We start from the raw sequence: 18685 nt of genomic DNA, 5'->3' as shown, positions 1-18685 counted from the left end.
TAATAGCGCAAGGTTATGCGCAAGGACATAGACCTATATTGATTTCTAGGAGGATTATTTTTCTCGAAATTGAGAAGGTGGAATCGAGTTAACAGATTCTCGGATGAGGAAACTTCCAATCTGTTGGAAAGACGCGAATGACGAGTTCTTACATGGCTCGTAACTTTAATGAAAGGTGAAGGACATCCTCGAGGTACTGGAGGAAACACATGAACCGGTAAGGTAAGTATTGAATTATTGAATTTTTGTTTAATTTAATTTTTAGTTTCTCTTCTGAGAAAGGACCAGCTCAACTCACCATTGAGCAAGATTTGGAATTTTTCCAATTTCTCCTTGGCAGTTCAGTTGGACCCCTACGGTTGAGGACAACTGTTTATAAGTGAGACGGATGTTGCTAAATTGGCTTTATCTTACAGAAAAATAATTCTAAATGAATTATTGGATTTCTAAGTGAGAGGGTTTTTTCGCTTGGAACACCAAGGAAAAATAATTCTAAATGAATTATTGGAATTTTAAGTGAGAGGGTTTTTCTCACTGGAGACATCCGAGTACAGAATATTCCTAGTGCGTCATTCAGAGTAATGACGGGAGCACTGTGAAAGGGAATATCTGTAAGGCCACCAGGAACGCGTACTTGTGATGCGTCACATCGGATGGGTGACAGGGAGCATCGGGAAGAAGTATCCGACCATCCGAGAACGGACATCTCTGATGCGTCATAGGATGGGTGACATAGAGCATCGTGAAGGAGATTGTACCGTAAGTTCGGTAGGAAAGGACTAGGTGATGGGTATTCCTGATGCGTCACAAGGTGGGTGACGGATGCATCGGAAAGGGAATATCCATAGTCGAGGGGAAATTCCGAATTGTGTTAGAATTGTGCACAAGGAAAAAGCAAGCACTTGAATGAAGATGGGTTCAGAGGAAACTTTGAGGAAAAACGGATGCTTTTTGAGAAAGCGGAATTGCTTTTCGGAAAACCAAATGCTTTCCCGCGAGGAAGTATATGTCTGCATTGCAACTGTGTGTGTGATTGCATCGAAGGACGCCTGGTAAGTGCAATGAAAGCATTGTTTTTAACTTATAAGGTTTTCTTGAGTTTTTGGACAGATTCAGACCATTTTTAAAGGTGACCGGCCGCCCACTTAATAAGTGGGCAGCCATCTGATAAATAAGGCAACAGATCAGCCAGCGTTTTCTCTCTCCCTATTTCGGGTAGAACAGAAAAAAAAAACGGCCGCGATCTCTACGCGAGCAGCTATTCGTGCCCGTGGCTAGGAGCTATAAAAGCATCACATGCCCTCACTCAGAGAGGGGGACCAATCTTTGCAAGGAGGAGATGCTGCTGCAGATTTGAGCCGTAAAGAAGACGTTGCCGGTGATGCCCATGGCTGCCCCAAGTGTACCAGATGTCGCCAAGACCTAGTGCGCGAGTTCCCTCGCGAAGAAGTGCCTACGGAGCGTGTTTCCATCGCGACAAGCTGCTGTTTTTCTCTGTTTTCAGCCCCTAAACGTCGTAGACGGGGCTGATTTATGAGAAGGAACTGGAGAACACACCTCTTTTGTGTGTAGGATTGGAAGAGAGGATTTTCTATGGAGAGATCTCTTCCGGGGAATTGCTTTTCGATAATGGAGTTGCGTTTCGAGCGTCGAGACTTTGAAGGTAACGATTTTCATGTTATGAACTTTGAGTGTTTGTTTGCAAGTGTACTTCCTCTTAGTGAGAGAGTAGGCGCAGAGGAAGGTATGAGCCTCTGCAGGAGAAAAGCGCTCTGAGGAACTAGAGCCAGATCAGCCCAGGGGTTTCGTACCCGAGTTTGGGAAGTAGATCCACGGATCGGAGAGAGGTAGTCTCTCAAGTTGTGATCCGGAAGTTGGGATTCCCAAGTAAGGACTTCGTGTTTGGGGAAAGCAGAGTTTCGGGGACGCAAGGGGACCGCTGTACAGGTGATCTGGCGCATTTTCAGGGCTGAAAACAGAGAATTCAGCGGGCTGCAGATTCTCGCCAGGTTTTGCAAAGTGTCCGTATGCGTCGGGAAAGTCGGTCAATGCGTGGGAATACTGACTGTGAAGGGTTCTAGTACAGTTATGCTGCCGAAATCGGGCTGGAACAGAGGAAATTCAGCCGAGTTTGGGCGGGGCAGCTTGTAGGAAACCACAACGTTTATTCCCTCTTTTGAACAATAAAGAAATACCGAAAGGGGCGCCTAAGTTAGGGGCCAATCTGGTGTCGGTCTTCTCATACAGGTGCAATCTAGCAGCCTGTATCCCTTTCCCCTTTGTTGTGTCTTGAAAGTACAGGTAAAATAGACGACTAATAATGGGTGAAAGCTAAATCAAGGTTTGAAGTAAAGTCTACCGCCCTTTTTGGATGGAACAGGCCGGTTTCAGCTATGAGCTCCCGTTTGTGACAGTGGTATCAGAGCATGGTCTCCTCTTTTTCTCTGTAAAGGAGGACGACTCTGGGAAGATATGGGAAGAAGCCATGACAAACCAAGAGAGAAGTAAGCAGGTCGGGACGGCAAAAGTCAGGAAACGGGGACGGGGGTCGGAACGGCAAAAAAAAAAGAGTTTTTTTGGCATTTTTTTGACCTACACACATGCCACACACATAGAGCATCACTTTGACCATAAATTTACACTAAATAGACCAGAGAACATGAGTCATATAGGCTGAAATGTGCTAATAAAACATCGATGATCGATGGATACAAAATGAGAAGTGCATGCCACAAGGGCTTAAGAGTCAAAAAGCCTAAAGGACTTAGAACAAGCCTGAGGAACAAAAAGTACAAAGGGCTATGTAGTAGGTAGAGTCGTAGACTCAAGAGTCTAGACTCGAGAGTCGAGTGATCAATGATCATCAAACTCAAGAAGTGCTCGCCTGTTGAATCTCCACGTCGTCGTCGTAGTCGAGGTCTTCAGTGACGTATGAGGGCTCGGGAGGCTCGCATTGAGGCTCGAAATCCTCCTCTAGCTCCTCCAAAAGAGTATCGGCCAGAGATGGATTCTCTTGTGCCATCTCCCACTCAGTGAAAGGATTAACCTTGTGTGTGACGCTCTTGGCAAGCATGCCCAAGTTAGCGCTCACAAACACCAAATCATTGGCCCTCTGAACCCCAAGGCGTTTCCTCTTCTTAGAGGCAATGTGGCTGTACACACTCCGTAGTTGCTCCATGCAACTAGTGGTACATGCTTGGCTAAGGACACGAACAGCCAAGCGCTGCAAATGTGGACCATCTCCTCCATAGTCCTCCCACCACAAAACCGAGCCAATCTTGTTGCGATCAAGCTGTGCATCTACACATCCATAGGAGCCCTTCTTTTGCCGGTAGTTGAGTAGCTCGTCTCTAATCTTGCGCCTAATGTCACTGCTAGGCTCAAGGCGCTCCAATGCAAGCCGCCGTCCTTTGCTCACCTTCTTGTCGGTCTCTTGAGGCCTTCCTTGAAACTCAGGGTCAAGCACATAAGCTGCCGCATGAAGTGGAGAGTAGTATCCATTCCACCTCGACTCACACAAGCCATGAATCTCCGCATACTGAACAGGGTCAGGCAGAAGCTTCTCAAGTGCCTCTATCATCCGATCCATGGCTTCGTAGACTTTGCCAATGCATGGCTGCAAGCCATCCACCACTCGAAGTAGGTGTAGAATAGGCTTGACCATGGCGTCAAGAGTCTTCACCTCCTCCCACCAAGCGGCGTCGTCGGCCCATTCTCTGCATTTCAATCCTACTACTGATGTAGACTCCGGCATGGCCTGGAACTCATCACTGAGAAAGAGGCCCCTTATGGCTCCGCCACATGTAGACAAGCGGCCTAGCATAAGCCAATTAAATGCAAATCTTGTCTCTGAATATTTGAGCAAGGACAAGTGGCTCCTCTTTGAGAATTCATGGCGCACTTTTTGATGGTTGAGCACAAAGGAGACAATTCGAGAGGCGTCACCAATGGTGGGTGAAATCCATGACAAGTTCCCTATGTCCTTGAGGAGGTTATTGAGGCAATGTGCCATGCAAAATGTGACATGGATGCTGGGATACATGCCCTCAATGATAGCTCCGGCTGCCCTATTTGACGCCTCTCCATCTGCAACCATACAAAGGACATTCTCCGGGCCGGTGATCTCTATGGTGCTTGTCCACTCCGCAGCAAGCATCTCGGCGGCCTTGCCACTATCGGATGCATCATGTGACTCCACAAAGTACATCTCCCCCCGAGAGTAGGCCACCACCCCGTGGATGGACCGCTTGCGGGTGTCACTCCATCCATGTACAAGAAGAGAGACGCCATTGGTCTCCCACAAATCCTTTGTTGCTCGGGCCGCTTGCTCCACGGCAAGCTTCTATTTGTCAAGGAGGGTGGTGCGAAGCCTCTCCGATGAAGGTGGCACATAAGAGGAGCTATATTCCCCTATTTTCGTAACCATGGTTCGAAAGTATGGAGACCTATCCACACAAAATAGAGCATGTTGTGTTAGTATGGAGAGTCGAGAGTCGAGAGTCGAGAAGTTATAACCCATTATGAATACAAAATGGAAGATTGCAATGTACATATGCCAAGGGAAACTCACCGCGAAGCATGGAAGGCAATGTGGTCGTGGAAGAAGAATCGGGCAATCGACCTATCCATCTCTTCCTTCAATTTAGGATTCCAATTTTCGTTGAGAGTGGTTTGGCGATGCGGAACGGAAGAGGACGGTGTAGATCCATGGCTCTTGAAGGTTCGAGAGATGTCGTCAAGGTTGGCTTCCCTTTGCTCTCGCGGTGTCGCTGTGGCGGAGGGATCAACGGCAACAAAACGGCCCCTCTTGGCCGCTTCCGCAACCTCATACACCGTGAGCTTCTCAAGAAGATCCAACCTCTTCTCGGGAGCTACATGAGGGCAAAACTTCACCTCGTGATCGGGTTCATGAAGAAGATGGGCTCGCACTTTGTTTGAACCACCCGATCTCTTGTATGGACGTAGCTTGCGCGTCCATGGTCTTGCACCGCCACCTTTGCCACGCGAGCTAAAGTCGACTTCATCCCACCACGACCACGTTTGCACGGCGGGCCTCCATCGAGAAGAAGTGGCTTGAGAAGTGGAGTTGGCTTGAGATGACATGATGGTGGAGAGACTCGAGAGAGTAGAGCTTAGTAGTTAGAAGAGTTAGAGGAGAGCTTGTGTGGAGAGAGAGTAAAGAAGAGCTTCAAAGTGGGTAGAAGAGGGAGAGGAGAGCTTCAAAGTTCAAACTTCAAAGTGGGTAGAAGAGGGAGAGACTTGAGAGTGGAGACTAGAGTGTAGAGTAGTCAATGGTCATGCTTCAAGCTTGAGCAATGAGTATTGAGTAGAGAGGAAAGCATTGATGATTGAGACTTGAGTAGCTTGAGCCTTGAGCTTGAGGGAAATGGAATGAGCATTGAGACTATGAGTATTAAGAGGCCCAAGGGAGCCTTTTATAGCCTCCCAAGGGCCAAGGCTCCAAAAATATGGCAGTTGGGGTTGCACAGATCAGTTAAAACGGTCAAAAACGGGCAAATTTTTGAATGGACCCCGTCCGACCCCGGTCCGTCCCCCTTGCGACCCGCCCGTCCGGCCCGATTTCCGTCTGTGCCTCGGCGTTCCCTTCCGTTCCCGGCCCAGTTAGGGCCGTCCCCCGGCCCTAGGGCCCGTCCGCCCCGTCCCCTGTAACTATGGCCAGACCAAACCTCTTCAGGGATGTCACCTTTCAAAGACATGTGAGGGGATCGATTGCATATATGCACTGCAGTTTTCAAAGCTTCTCCCCAAAATCCATGAGAGAGATTAGCTGTGGACAACATGCATCTCACCCTCTCACAAAGTGTCCTATTGAATCTTTCAGCCACACCATTAGAAGAGGGGCTGTATGGCACAGTAAGCTCCTTTTTAATGCCCAAATATTCACAAAACTTGTTAAATTCAGCACTTGTGTACTCCCCCCCATTGTCTGTACGCAAGCATTTTAGCTTTCTACGAGTTTGGGTGGTCACAAATGCATGAAATCTCTTAGACGCAGCAAAGGCTTCATCCTTAGACTTAAGCAAACCCAAATTTTTCAAGAATGATCATCAATCAAGGAGACAAAATAACATGCACCACCCATAGACTTAGTAGGCATGCTACATACATCGGAATGTACAAGATGAAGCACACAAGATTTATGAGAGACACCAGAGTAATAAGAACGCTTTACTTGCTTGCCATATTGACATTCATTACAAAAGTCAAGCTTTGTGCCTTTAGCATCAAGCTTGTTCAAAGTACAAAGCTTAGAAAAGCCCTTTTGGCTCATATGGCCAAGCCTCTTATTTCACAACTCCATGTGAGAGTTAATTTCAGCCAATGCAATAAACTTGCCCAACACGGCCTTTCCATGCATGCAATAAAGTGTCCCTTTCTCTGTGCCTTTTACAATCAGCCTTGAGCCTTTAGTCATTTTCCATGACCCTCTCTCAAACAAGATGCTGTAACCATGCATATCCATCTGACCAACAGAACGCAGACTCTTCTTGATTCCCGGCACATATCGAACATCATGCAAGACAAGCTCATTTGTGTCATCTATGGAGAGATGCACAATGCCAATACCTTGGAACATGCATGATTGTTTCCAAGGTATACATGGCCACGCTTGCCCGCATCAAAAGTAGAGAAACACTCCTTGATAGGAGTCACATGAAATGAAGCACCGGAATCAACAATCCAAGTCTGGGACAATGCATCATTGACAGTCCACAAAGCATCAATAAGATCACTCATGGTGATCTGCATGTCGTGTGAATGAACATTTAGAGAGGCATCAAAGTCGTAAGCATCATCATCTGACAAAGTGGTACACAATATGTCCTCTACATCTGACAGCTCCTCAATCACGACACTAGAAGCCACATTGGCCTTCTCTTTGGCCTTTGAGCTATCTTGTGCATCTGCCTTGACTTCCTTCTTCTCTTTCTTTTTGTCTCCGCCATTCTTTTTCCTTTCTAACTCAGCTTTATAGTACCTGCAATCGGGTTTCTTGTGACCTTTCTTGCCACATTGATAGCAAGTCACATCACCCTTGCCTTTGCTTGCATTTTCCCCTTTCTTTACTCTTACTCTTACTCCTTTGTGCATAAGCATTCTTCTTTTCTGTCCTGCCAACCATGTTGGTAGAGTTGCCTCCCTCTCCGCTTGCTTTCCTCGTGATTTCTTCATTCAAGATAGAACCCCTAACACCATCAAAGGTCAAATTGGGGTTATTGGATAACGAAACCACCAAAGTTTTCGATGACTCAGGTAAGGTCATAAGCCAGAAGATAGCTTTCAGCTTATCATCAAAGGGGGGCAAGCCAGAATCTTGTAACTGCGACAAAGTACCTACGAACAATGACAAGTGCTTTGCCGCGCTCTTGGACTCATCTAGTTGTATGCCAACAAGTTTTCGCATCAAGTGCACCTGGTTGACAGGCGTTGTATTTTCATACATTCTCTCTAACTTCTCCCACACATCAAAAGCAATCGTGAAACCTTTCACATCAATGACGGTCTCATCTGTCATGGCCATTTTAATGTATGTAACGGCTTTCCTGTTCATGCTAACCCATGCTTCATCCGTCATATTCTGTGGCTTCACTTGTTCAAGTGCCCCTTCGCAATCCTTAAGAAATAGGATTCAAGGAAATAGGATTCCTTGAATCCTGTCTTTCCAAAGATCAAAACCTGTACCATCGAACCTCCTAATCTCGAAGAGATTCTTCACATCCGAAGAAGATGAGGCCATAGTTGCACGAAATAAGAGGGATAATACGTTGAATTTTTTGGGCAAAATGCGCAAAAATCGGAGTATAGCCTCACAGAGATGTGCACTACAGCTCCAAATGGTCACATGAGCAATTTGGGGCAAAATAGGTCGATTTGGGCACAAAATTCAATTTATGCGCAGGAAATTTCAGCGAGCGAATTTGTGCTCGAAAACAACAAATTTAGTTGTTTTTAGCCTCAAAAGACATACATAAGGCTAATACACAGCCTTTAGAAGCATCAAAATTGCATGAAATTGAGCCACAAATGGTCATACATTGACAAAATTTGTCAAATGTGCGTAGATTGCATCTATTTGCACTTTCCCCAATGTAATCGCACCATAAAAGCACTTGCAAAAACCTGCGTAAATCTTAAATTTTCTTAAAACACTTGTTTTAGGGCTTGTTTTTCGGCAATTTCAGGGTTTTAGGGTAGCGGGGACTTAGCAAAAGTATTCCCATAGCTTAATACATCATTTGCATAACTTGTATTTTGCTGCCATAACTTGTAATTTCCTGTTTTTGACCTAATTTCAGTCTGTTTTAGGTCAATTTTGGTTGTTGGGAGCTCTCTAGTAGTGTCCGGGGACGAGTCCTTTGGCGACGAAATTGCAAAATCTCGCGTGAAAGTTGGCCTTCTTTGCTGAAATTCAGCATTTGCAGGTTTGGAAGCAAACCCTAATTGGGCTCTAATACCAGATGATGAGCGCGCGGCGGTGTGCAAGTGGAAGAGCACGCGCGGAAGTGCAGTGTGTGCAGAGAGGGGAGGCGAAGGCCAGCAGGAGAGGAAGCGCTAGCAGAAGAGAGAGGGCTCACGTTTTTGGGGAAAACTCAATAAGTGAGTTTTGGGTTTTCCCACTTTTATTATAAGTGACCTTTAAAAAATGTTTGAACCTGGACAAAGTATAAAATTGTACAAAAAGGGGTTATTTAGGCTTTTAACCCAACAATAGCATCTTAAGTGAATGGCCCAATGTGATCCCAATATTTATTTTGGCTTTAGGTATTTATTTACTTATTTGTCAAAATTCTGGGTGGGGCAATTTGCTTGGGGGGGGCGGGGGGGGGGTACTAACGGCCCCCAGTAAGACACACCCAGCCCCCATTGTATTATCATCTAATTCATTACCTAGTTGGATGGTTCAACAACATCTCTCTCTCTCTCTCTCTCTCTCTCTCTCTCTCTCTCTCTCTCTCTCTCTCTCTCTCTTTGAGTAGCACGTAGGCAGGAGAATCTGAGCAGCATGCAGGTGTGGTCCAGCGCACAGACACAACAGTACGCGCAGGCCGACAGCTTACAGCTTACAGCAGTACAATGTGGGGGTTTGCGTGCTGTCGAAGGCGGCGCACAGCAGCAGCATGTCGTCTCTCTCTCTCTCTCTCTCTCTCTCTCTCTCTCTCTCTCTCTCTCTCTCTCTCTCTCTCTCTCTCTCTCTCTCTCTCTCTCTGCTCCTGCCCCCTCCCGGCTCGTGCCTCCCCCTCGCGCTCTCCCCTGCCTGCTCTTGGTGCACCCGCCTCGCGCTGCTCCCCCTCGCGCTCTCCCCTCCTCCTGCTCCCCCTCCCCCCGCAGCCCCGCCCTCCCATCGCGCGCCTCTGCAACCCTAGCCTAGCCCCCCCTCTTCGCACTCTTGCAACCCCAACCCTAAGCGCTCCAAACCTCCCCTTGCCGGCCCGAGCGTAGAGAGAGAGTGGGGAGGGATTTTAGGCGTAGAGAGAGAGAGAGAGAGAGAGAGAGAGAGAGTAGAATGGCAAGGATGACCCGGTGGAGGATGCCATCCAAAAATGCAAAGAAGAATTGACCGAGTCCATCAGCAAGATCAACCGCCACCTCCTAGGTACTATTAACGGACTAGACGCACGCGTGGCAGCACAGGAAAGCACGATACATACACTCGAGGATCGCGTGAAGGCCCAAGAGGAGGAAATCTCACTACTCAAGAAAGAGCTTGTAGAGGTGCGATCGCATAATGCCCTCGAAGAGGTAGAGCTTCAACCCTCTGTCCTTGAAGAGCTTAACACGATTAAGGAACAAGTACGGGCAATCAAAGAAGGTGGGGAGCAACAAAAAGAAACGACAACCTCGTGGGTAGATGTCATCACAAAGACCCAACAAAAAGCAGAAAAGGCCGAAAAATGGATTGAGATTGTCAAGAAAGGAAAAGGCAAGGAAATAAACCCACCCCCACACCAACCATCATCAACTTGACACTAGAAGAGGAGCAAAGGAGACGTGTGCGGGCCTTACACGTAGGGATATGTGGCCTGAGACCAAGATAATGCGGATAAAGAGGTGAAAGAACTCATGACTCTGGTGGGGGTCAACGAGCAGACGCATACGAGGGCTTGGAGAGTGGGCACTAAGAAAAGTGGGAACAACGGAGAAACCTCGAAGGAAAGGGCACTCATTCTCCGCTTCCCCTCCATGGAAGCGAAGGACTTCTTGACGAAGAGACCGACTCCAAAGAAGACTGACATCTTTCTTGGAGATGACCTCACCCTCTCGTAGATTGCTCATATGCAAGAAGTAATGCTGGAAATTAGAGCAGCAAGGGAAAAGGGAAAGATTGCTTTTTACAGGGATGGAAAGGTGGTGATATTGGAGAGACGCCCCGCATGACGGTGCGAGACCTATGGGACCACACTAAAGATGGCAACGTGGAATTGTAATGGGTCACTCCGTCTTGATGTAGGGGCCTTTGAGGATAGCTTCTTGGGGAGAGACATCATTTTCTACTGTTAGATGCATCAAGCACCTGGGCAATCCATGCCACAGGTGAGCGGATATAGATGGGAGACAGCTTGCAGAAAGGAGACCAGATCGAAGCATCGAGGACGGGGCTCAAGGGGAGTGGCAGTTCTATTCAGGGAGGAGTTGTAGCCACTGATACATATAGCACGCAAGGATGAACAGGCTAGGTACAAGTGGGTGAGGCTCAGGGCAAAGACGGGCAGATACCTCTACATTGCTATTTGTTACTTTCTCCTAGTACGTCAGTAAATGCATCATTTAGAGGACAATCCCCCTTTGCTATTTTGGATAATGACATATGGGAGTTTTCCAAGGATGGTGACAATATCATACTAGGGGCCACCAGACAATATTTTATGATACTTCTGAGGAGATGCTTAGGGAGCTGGACGTCACAGAGATGGGTCTATCTAGACTATCACAAGATTAGGAATACATTGAATATGGCAGATACCTGATAGATATGGGAACCGCACATAGATTGGCCATTGTGAATGGCCTACAAAGATTTTTGACAGCTGGAGGTTTTACTTGCTTTCCACACCGACATGGGGCCACCACAGTGGATTATGTTATGGCGTAGCCAACTCTCATTCCACTCTTTCACGATTTCATGGTGGGTACTAGGCCAATTGGAGTAGCAGTTGATCATGCTATCTTGTCTTTCACCCTAACCTTTCAGTTCAGCACAGCTCCATTAGGCATTTCATCTCTCTCTCTCTCTCTCTCTCTCTCTCTCTCTCTCTCTCTCTCTCTCTCTCTCTCTCTCTCTCTCTCTCTCTGTGGCGTGTATTTTCCGCATTGCTTTCTTGTCTTTCACCCTAACCTTTCAGTTCAGCACAGCTCCATTAGGCATTTCATCTCTCTCTCTCTCTCTCTCTCTCTCTCTCTCTCTCTCTCTCTCTCTCTCTCTCTCTCTCTCTCTCTCTCTCTCTCTCTCTCTCTCTCTCTCTGTGGCGTGTATTTTCCGCATTGCTTTCTTGTCTTTCACCCTAACCTTTCAGTTCAGCACAGCTCCATTAGGCATTTCATCTCTCTCTCTCTCTCTCTCTCTCTCTCTCTCTCTCTCTCTCTCTCTCTCTCTCTCTCTCTCTCTCTCTCTCTCTCTCTCTCTCTCTCTCTCTCTCTCTCTCTCTCTGTGTGGCGTGTATTTTCCGCATTGCTTTACGCTTCCGCGTCGTCGACTTTGACATGGTACAAAGCTTAGTGCTTGTTGATTGTGGGAGGAGAAGCGCATAGCGAAGAGAAGTGGCATTTTGGAAAGGTTCACAGGTTCGACGTTTCTTCTTTGTCCCTACGTTTTGTTGAGTGTTCTAAAATGCTGGCATAAAAGGAGGCAACAACTTGCGCAGGGGGCTCTTGACCCCAGCGTCTTGAAATGCAAGCTTATGCGACCCTCATGCTGATATAATTTTTGAAAGGCGATCACCCTTTGGCAGTACGTCCAATGTTCGTCGATGGAGCGTTTTAAAATGCAGCTAGCAAGGAAGGCATGAGAAAATTGCCCATTGGGAGGGTCCTTTGGAGTGAGCATTTGAAAGGCAACCCCTAAAGGGGGCCGCCTGCAGGGTGCGTGTTGGGTGGCAGAGGCTTCACGAAGCTGGCAAGGGAAGCTAATTTCCTCAAAGTTTTGAAAGGTTGTTGCTAGGTTTGGAATGGTGACCGCTCTTTTACGAGGGGCGGTTTATTCATATGTTTGTAGCTAAAGCACTTCCATTATATGACATGACCAAGAAGGGGAATAAGTTCATTCGGACCCAAGAATGTGAACAAAGTGTTCAGTGTTTGAAGGAGGCAATTAGCAGGACGCCAGTTCTTCGTTAACCAGATTGGGGTGTAATCTTTCATGTACATGTGGATGCAGCCCAGCTTGATGGGAAGATAGACTACCCAGTCTACTTTGCCAGTTGCCGGTTCAGTTCAGCTGAACAAAGGTATTCCACTATTGAGAGGAAAGCCCTGGGAATGGTGTCCAATGCAACAAAGTTTAGATGTTCTTGATGGAGTTTGAATTCGGAATTTTTCATAAGACAGGCAAGACGCACCATGGTGCAGACTTCCTTTCTAGAAGTACTGAAGGATATTCAAAAGTTTGTCTTCGAGATGACCAATGGATGCTGAGTTATTTCAAAACTTAGCAATAGAGGAACCGGATCTAGACAATTTTCTTCAACGTGGAAGATTTCCAGATGGCTCATCCCAAGCAATTAAGAAAGCAGTGATCATAAAAAGCCTAAAGTTCACCATTATTGGGGGAGCTCACTACAGAGTGGGCATTGCTTGAATCCTCAAGGCTCAGAAGATGCGTACTCATGAGAGGAAGAATACAAGTCATCACAGAAGCCTATAGTGGAGATGTGGGAGGACATTTCTCCACTGACATCACTTATAAGAAGATTCTTTAGGTAGGATTATGGTGGCAGAATATGATGGGTGATGTCAAAGCATTTTGTAAAACTTGTGATATTTGTCAAGCGATGGGAAGACCAAGAGCAGCTAATATAAAACCCTTGACTGTAGTACAACTACTAGGAGTATTCATGAAATGGGGATTCGACTTTATGGGTCCTTTTAAGAAGGTTACTCTTGGAAAGAACATATATATCATTATGGCTACCTATTATGTGAGCAAGTTGGGCCTCTCAAGTGGGTAGAGGCAAGGCATTACCAGATAACAGTGCCCAGTCAACTGTTGTGTTTCTATATGAGAATATCATGTGCAGATATGGCTGTCCTATTGAGATAGTTTCTGACCAAGGCACTCATTTTATCAATGACAAGATGAGATACAAATGGAACTATTCTCAGTCAAGCACAAAGGCCTTACGAGGTCCTCTAGGTTTTTTCAAATGGCACAATTAGACTAAAAGATCTTTCAAGTCTATTGCTGCCAGTAGGATATAACGGGCCATGATTAAATTATAATATACCAGATCAGATGAAACTCCACCAAGGCCAATACAGGAGGACAGTTCAGAACCAGAACCATTAGATTTGTTCCACATCAGACCAGTGGGAAGAGGAATTATCATTTCAGGAACCAGTGCAATATTCTTAGCAAACCCAATTTAGGTCCAGATAGTAAGGCCAGATCAGATCTAGACAAGGGAAGAACCAATAAGGTCAGTACAGTATAACGGTCACCAGTTGGATATAAATGCACCAATCATTAAGGGAATCTTGTCAATAATAAGGATAAAAACCGACCAATGCATGAATGACAAGTCACAAACTGTGCACACAAAACCAAGACATGAAAGGAGCGGAGCATTCATGGCGCATGAAGAGCTTTTGATAAAAAGGTTGTGAAATCTATAGAGAGGTGGGGATTTTTGAATAAGTCTTGCAAATTGGATGAAATTAGTTGGAATAAATGGTTGTATTATCTCCAGATATAACTTACCATTAACAACGTATACGGATAACAATGAGATGAGTGCGAAATCCTTCACTTTATCCACTGAAACTTGTGTGACTTGCGTCGTGACCTGCAAAGCTTCCTCTACCTTCATCTACGACATCACTTGCGGCACATCAAACCTGGTCTCCACTTACACCTTCTCCATCCTCAGGAGGTGTTGTCTTACCAGAAACCCCTCGGTGTTCTTGCTTTGACTCTCCCACCTCCCCAAGTGAGTACTCTCTCTCCACACAAGACTGCTCACACAAATTGTATATGGGCAGGAAGAAGATGTCCAAGAAAATGAAAGAAACTATGGACAAGATGACAACGCAAAATGAAATCCTTTTGGCATCGGGGGCAGAAGCTGTTAGTTTTGTAGCACACCACAAAATTGGGAAGTATGTTTTCCAAGAGAAGGAACAAAGGCTCATTAAGCTTTGGAATTTGGATGTAGTGGCCAAAGCCACAAAGATTGCCTTTGACCTTGAGATTATCCAACAGATAATAGACACCTTTAACCCTGACGAGGGCTGACAACAAACACAGGCAAATAGATAACAACAATCAAAATTGCAGTCTGGAGCAGGACTTCGACTTGAAAAAGGGAAGGAGTTCATTCCTGACTCCAATTTTGATTCGGACCATAATCATGCACAGAGCTGCTGACACTCAGTAAGAGTTTGAGGAAACAAAAAGCACTACAGATATAGGAATTTCTGCATGATGAGACCATTTACTCTGATTTAGAGAGATTCTACATGCTATATGTTGTTGCGAGAAGAATGGTCAATGACTAGAAATTAATGAGCTATCATAATCAACAAGTCTGTCAATCGCCTCCACACCCTAGCTGTGTTCAGGTGTTAAGAGTGCCAGAGTGGTGTATCACTACTGATGATCTGGCAGTTAATTCCTACATCAAGGATACTCCATTGACAATTTGCTAGCTCTAGGATTGCAACTGGAAATGCTTCTAGGAACCAAGCCCACCTACCAGTGCATGAAGGACATTCGTATCCAGATCGAGGAGATGCTTATTCAGATGCAGAGTGCGAGAGGAGTTCTGAACCAGTGGATCAAGGCACTACTGGAAAATAATGCCACCAGTAGCAAGGGGCCGAAGACCCGGATGACACCGAGGGAACATGAAATGCATCTTAAGAGTCTTTACCATCTGGTCAAGATTACTAGAAAGATGATGCATCAGGAAAATCAAATAGTAATAAATTTCCTAGACATTGTTTCCGATTCACCTGTATCATTGTATGCAAAGAAGGAACTATTATCTCGGTTCTTTCCTGCCCTATACCCGAGGTATACTGAGCCGACTGACATACAAAGGTATATTCAAATTGTCAATTAGCTAAGGGAATTGTATGAAAAGAGTAAAAGCTGAATAGGCTGCATGGCGAGAGCCTCAAAAATGGGTCAATGGAGAAGCCAATTGGTGCACTGATTTAAATCACCAATGAGCTGATTCAGTTGAATGTAGAAGCTTCCTAAATTTCTGAAAAGGCATTGGCAAACAAGGCAGCCTCTGAACCACAATTCAGAGAGATGGCTGAAGTATTGTTCGAAGCAAGGATTAAAGCAAACCAGCCATTGCCAGCAGGATGGATCCATGCTGCATCCTTTTGCCGTAAACTAGCAAGGGCTCGCTTAACCAAAGGAAAAAACGCCCTATACGATACCAAGACTTGGGAGCCCCTCACACCTTATGAGATGGAAATGACAACTGAGCACAGAGTGCAACTTGAACAAGAAGCCATTTACAGGTTGATTTAGAAAGAAAGGATTGGTTCCAGTGCCACAGGCCCAACCCGGTGCACCACCGAGAACCACCAAAGAAGAAGGCCCCGGATAAACGGAAGAGAGACCGATGGACTGACACTACCTGACATCATCGACAACTACTGAAATTTCAGTATAAAAGAAAAGAGGAAAGGAATGTAGATGGTAGGAACAACCGTGAGCTCGAGGAATTAGCTGGCGGCTGGGCTGGTAATTCTCAAGAACAGTTACTGCGGTATTTGCTACAGTGGACAGTCAGTCAGAGGTCGCGTCCAAAGGCTATATATAGGGCTCACTAATTTATTTTGGAGATCTCTCTTGACTAGTGCTTTGTATCTCTATAACCCTAATTGAGCTTAGAGCAGACTTGACTCACTGTTGTATTGGTTTACTCTAATCTGAATATGTTCCAGTTCCAGTCTCCAGGTTCTGTGTTCAATCTTATTTCCAGTTCAGTCTATATTTTAGTTACAGTCTTTACATTTCATTCCAGTCTTGTCTGATGTGAAGTTATAAGCTGATCTGAACTAATAACTACCAACCTCGATAGCTGTCATAAGTGTTCAGCTCATTCCACCATTTAAGAGGTTTCGTGTAGAACATCAAGATAAACGTTGAAATTTAAACGTGGACACTTAATGACCGTGCACATTGCACAACATGTATAAGTAACATGAGTGAGAACTCATTGTTTACTTGAAACTTGAAACGTCAAATTGAAGCACAACCACTTTAGCAAAAATCTTGGTCTTCAAGGGAAGGCAAGCTTCATAAGCACAAAGTTTCAGAAATGTTTCCCTAAGATCTTTTGTGGAAGAAACGGGTTTTATAGCCATTCATAGAAAATTCATGGTTCATGCCCTAATTCTTTTTCTCATTCTAGAGACTACTTGGTAATTTGTCAACTGTCACGACTCCAGCAATATCTCCTTGTTCCTGTGCTTAGCTCCTTCAATTCCCATTCAAAGTAGTCAATGTGTGAGATTGGTGGCCTTCTTTTTTGACAAAGTCAGTTTTATGTAACTCTTGTTTTGGTTTTATCCATTCATTTGTTTTTAAACAAATAAGGTGTTATAATCCTCACTCTTTGGGTGTCTTGATTTGTCTTTGGTGCCACCAATCTCAGATCTACGCTTATATTAGATCAGTGGCATGCATCTTTTACTTAATCCTTCGCTAGCCACTGTGTGGCTATGTTGCATGCTGACTCTGTCTTGAGGAGAATCTGTGTTTGTTGCATGCCCACTTCTCCATCTTTTCACATGGGCAGGCTTGGAAGTGCTCGATCGTAACTGGAAATTATAATGTTGTCTTGGATTATGTTCCTTCTGCATGGAAAGAGCCTCTTTTGTAACTGTTGCCTGTTTTACAGATCTCTCATCGATGTGAGAGTCACGAGTTGCAGCGCTTTCCTGTCTTGCGTAGGCGGATTGAGGAAGTAATGTCCGGTTTTCTGCGGGAAGGTTTGGCGCCTGCAGAGACAATGATATGCCATCTCATTGAAATGGAGGTGTGCAACGTCAGATTGCTATATGTATACTTGTTATGTTGACACTAGCAAGAAAGTCATGTTCTAGTTGCATGTACAGATGGACTACATCAATACATCTCATCCTGCTTTCATAGGTGGTAACAAAGCTGTGGAGGTAGCGACTCATCATATTCGAGCTACCAAGGCATCAAATTCAAAGGTTTGCTGAATGTAGATCTTTCAAGTTGATTCTGTTCGACATTTGATTAACAAATCTTTTGTTATTGTGAAATTCTTACCACAGGATCCTCTTGAGTGGAAGGAGTCACCAGTTTCTGCAGCAGGACAAGGACCAAAGTCCAGGGCTTTTCTTTCAAGAAACCCTGTTGCTGGAGCAGTTGCTGATAATGTTCGTCAAGAGTTTTTGAATTTAACTTTACTGTTCAATGAGCGTTTTTTGTTACAGGCAACTGTTTTTTGTGATATTATTGATGTGTACTTCTTCTTTAAAGGGCTTAAAATCGGCAAGCACGCGAACAGAGAGCAGTATGTCTACTGCTGGGAGCACGGTGCAATCAAAAGGTACTTAAGCCATACTGATCGTACTGCTTTTCCGATGAAAAGTCAGTGGGTTAAAGGCTTTTCGTTTACACGTGTAGCTGCAAATGTTGGTGGAAACTGGAGCATTTCATCCATTTTTGGAGGAAACGATGCACGCATGAATGGTAAAGATAGCAGCAGCAGCAGCTACAAAGTCTCAAATGAGACACTGCCAAATTGGGATGCTTCTTATGCAAGTATTCAGCTGAAGCAGGTGTGATGAAGAAATTATGTGTATTTTCCTTGCTGCTTATCATCTATCGGAGGATGGTAGTGTTCACAAACAACTGTGTTTTTTCATGTCAGCCACCTTCTGTGCTTAAAGCTGCTGACGCGGCGACCGACCAAGAGTCAATAGAGATTGCCGTCACAAGACTTCTGATCAAGTCTTATTATGACATTGTCAGGAAGAACATACAAGATGCTATACCTAAAGCTGTCATGCACTTTCTGGTAAGGTTTTTTCTGTATGCTCAGAGATCATTCATATTGAATAGGATTATGCTTTCTGGTTTATAGCAAGATATTCCATCTTGTTATTGCAGGTGAACCACACTAAACGAGAGCTCCATAGTGTCTTCATCAGGAAGCTTTACAGGTGTTTTCACACTCGGATTATATTTCGACATTTAGGTGTTCCAGTTTGATGACGTGCTAAATTGGTTAAAAGGATAATCTACTGTAGGGAACACCTTTTTGAAGAAATGCTTCAGGAGAGGGAGGATGTAGCAGTAAAAAGGAAACGTTGTAAGGAGGTTCTTCGCGTCTTGCAACAAGCTGTCTATGTAAGTTTTGTAGTCGGCAAGTCATGTTTATGAGGAGCAAAATATGCTGGGTTGCGTCATGGAATGTGGTTTCATAGTAACAAATTCAATTTTAACAACATTGAC

General features: G+C 45.1%; 1 protein-coding gene across 1 annotated transcript in view; it reads left to right on the top strand.

The window, feature by feature from the left end:
• The window catches only part of LOC147442520 (dynamin-related protein 3A-like), a 77319-nt gene that overhangs the window by 57844 nt on the left and 790 nt on the right, over positions 1-18685 (top strand). Inside the window, exons 12-19 of the mRNA XM_086528677.1 lie at positions 17097-17234; positions 17314-17415; positions 17500-17604; positions 17708-17777; positions 17855-18009; positions 18102-18248; positions 18341-18393; positions 18481-18580. Coding sequence (XP_086384803.1) covers positions 17097-17234; positions 17314-17415; positions 17500-17604; positions 17708-17777; positions 17855-18009; positions 18102-18248; positions 18341-18393; positions 18481-18580 — 870 coding nt within the window. The remainder of the gene's footprint in view (positions 1-17096; positions 17235-17313; positions 17416-17499; positions 17605-17707; positions 17778-17854; positions 18010-18101; positions 18249-18340; positions 18394-18480; positions 18581-18685) is intronic.

Source organism: Adiantum capillus-veneris, chromosome 14 (assembly GCF_014529385.1).
Source record: "Adiantum capillus-veneris isolate H3 chromosome 14, ASM1452938v2, whole genome shotgun sequence".
Classification (NCBI taxonomy): domain Eukaryota; kingdom Viridiplantae; phylum Streptophyta; class Polypodiopsida; order Polypodiales; family Pteridaceae; genus Adiantum; species Adiantum capillus-veneris.
Note: the sequence above shows the minus strand (reverse complement) of the source record. Positions and strands in the feature narration are given on the sequence as shown.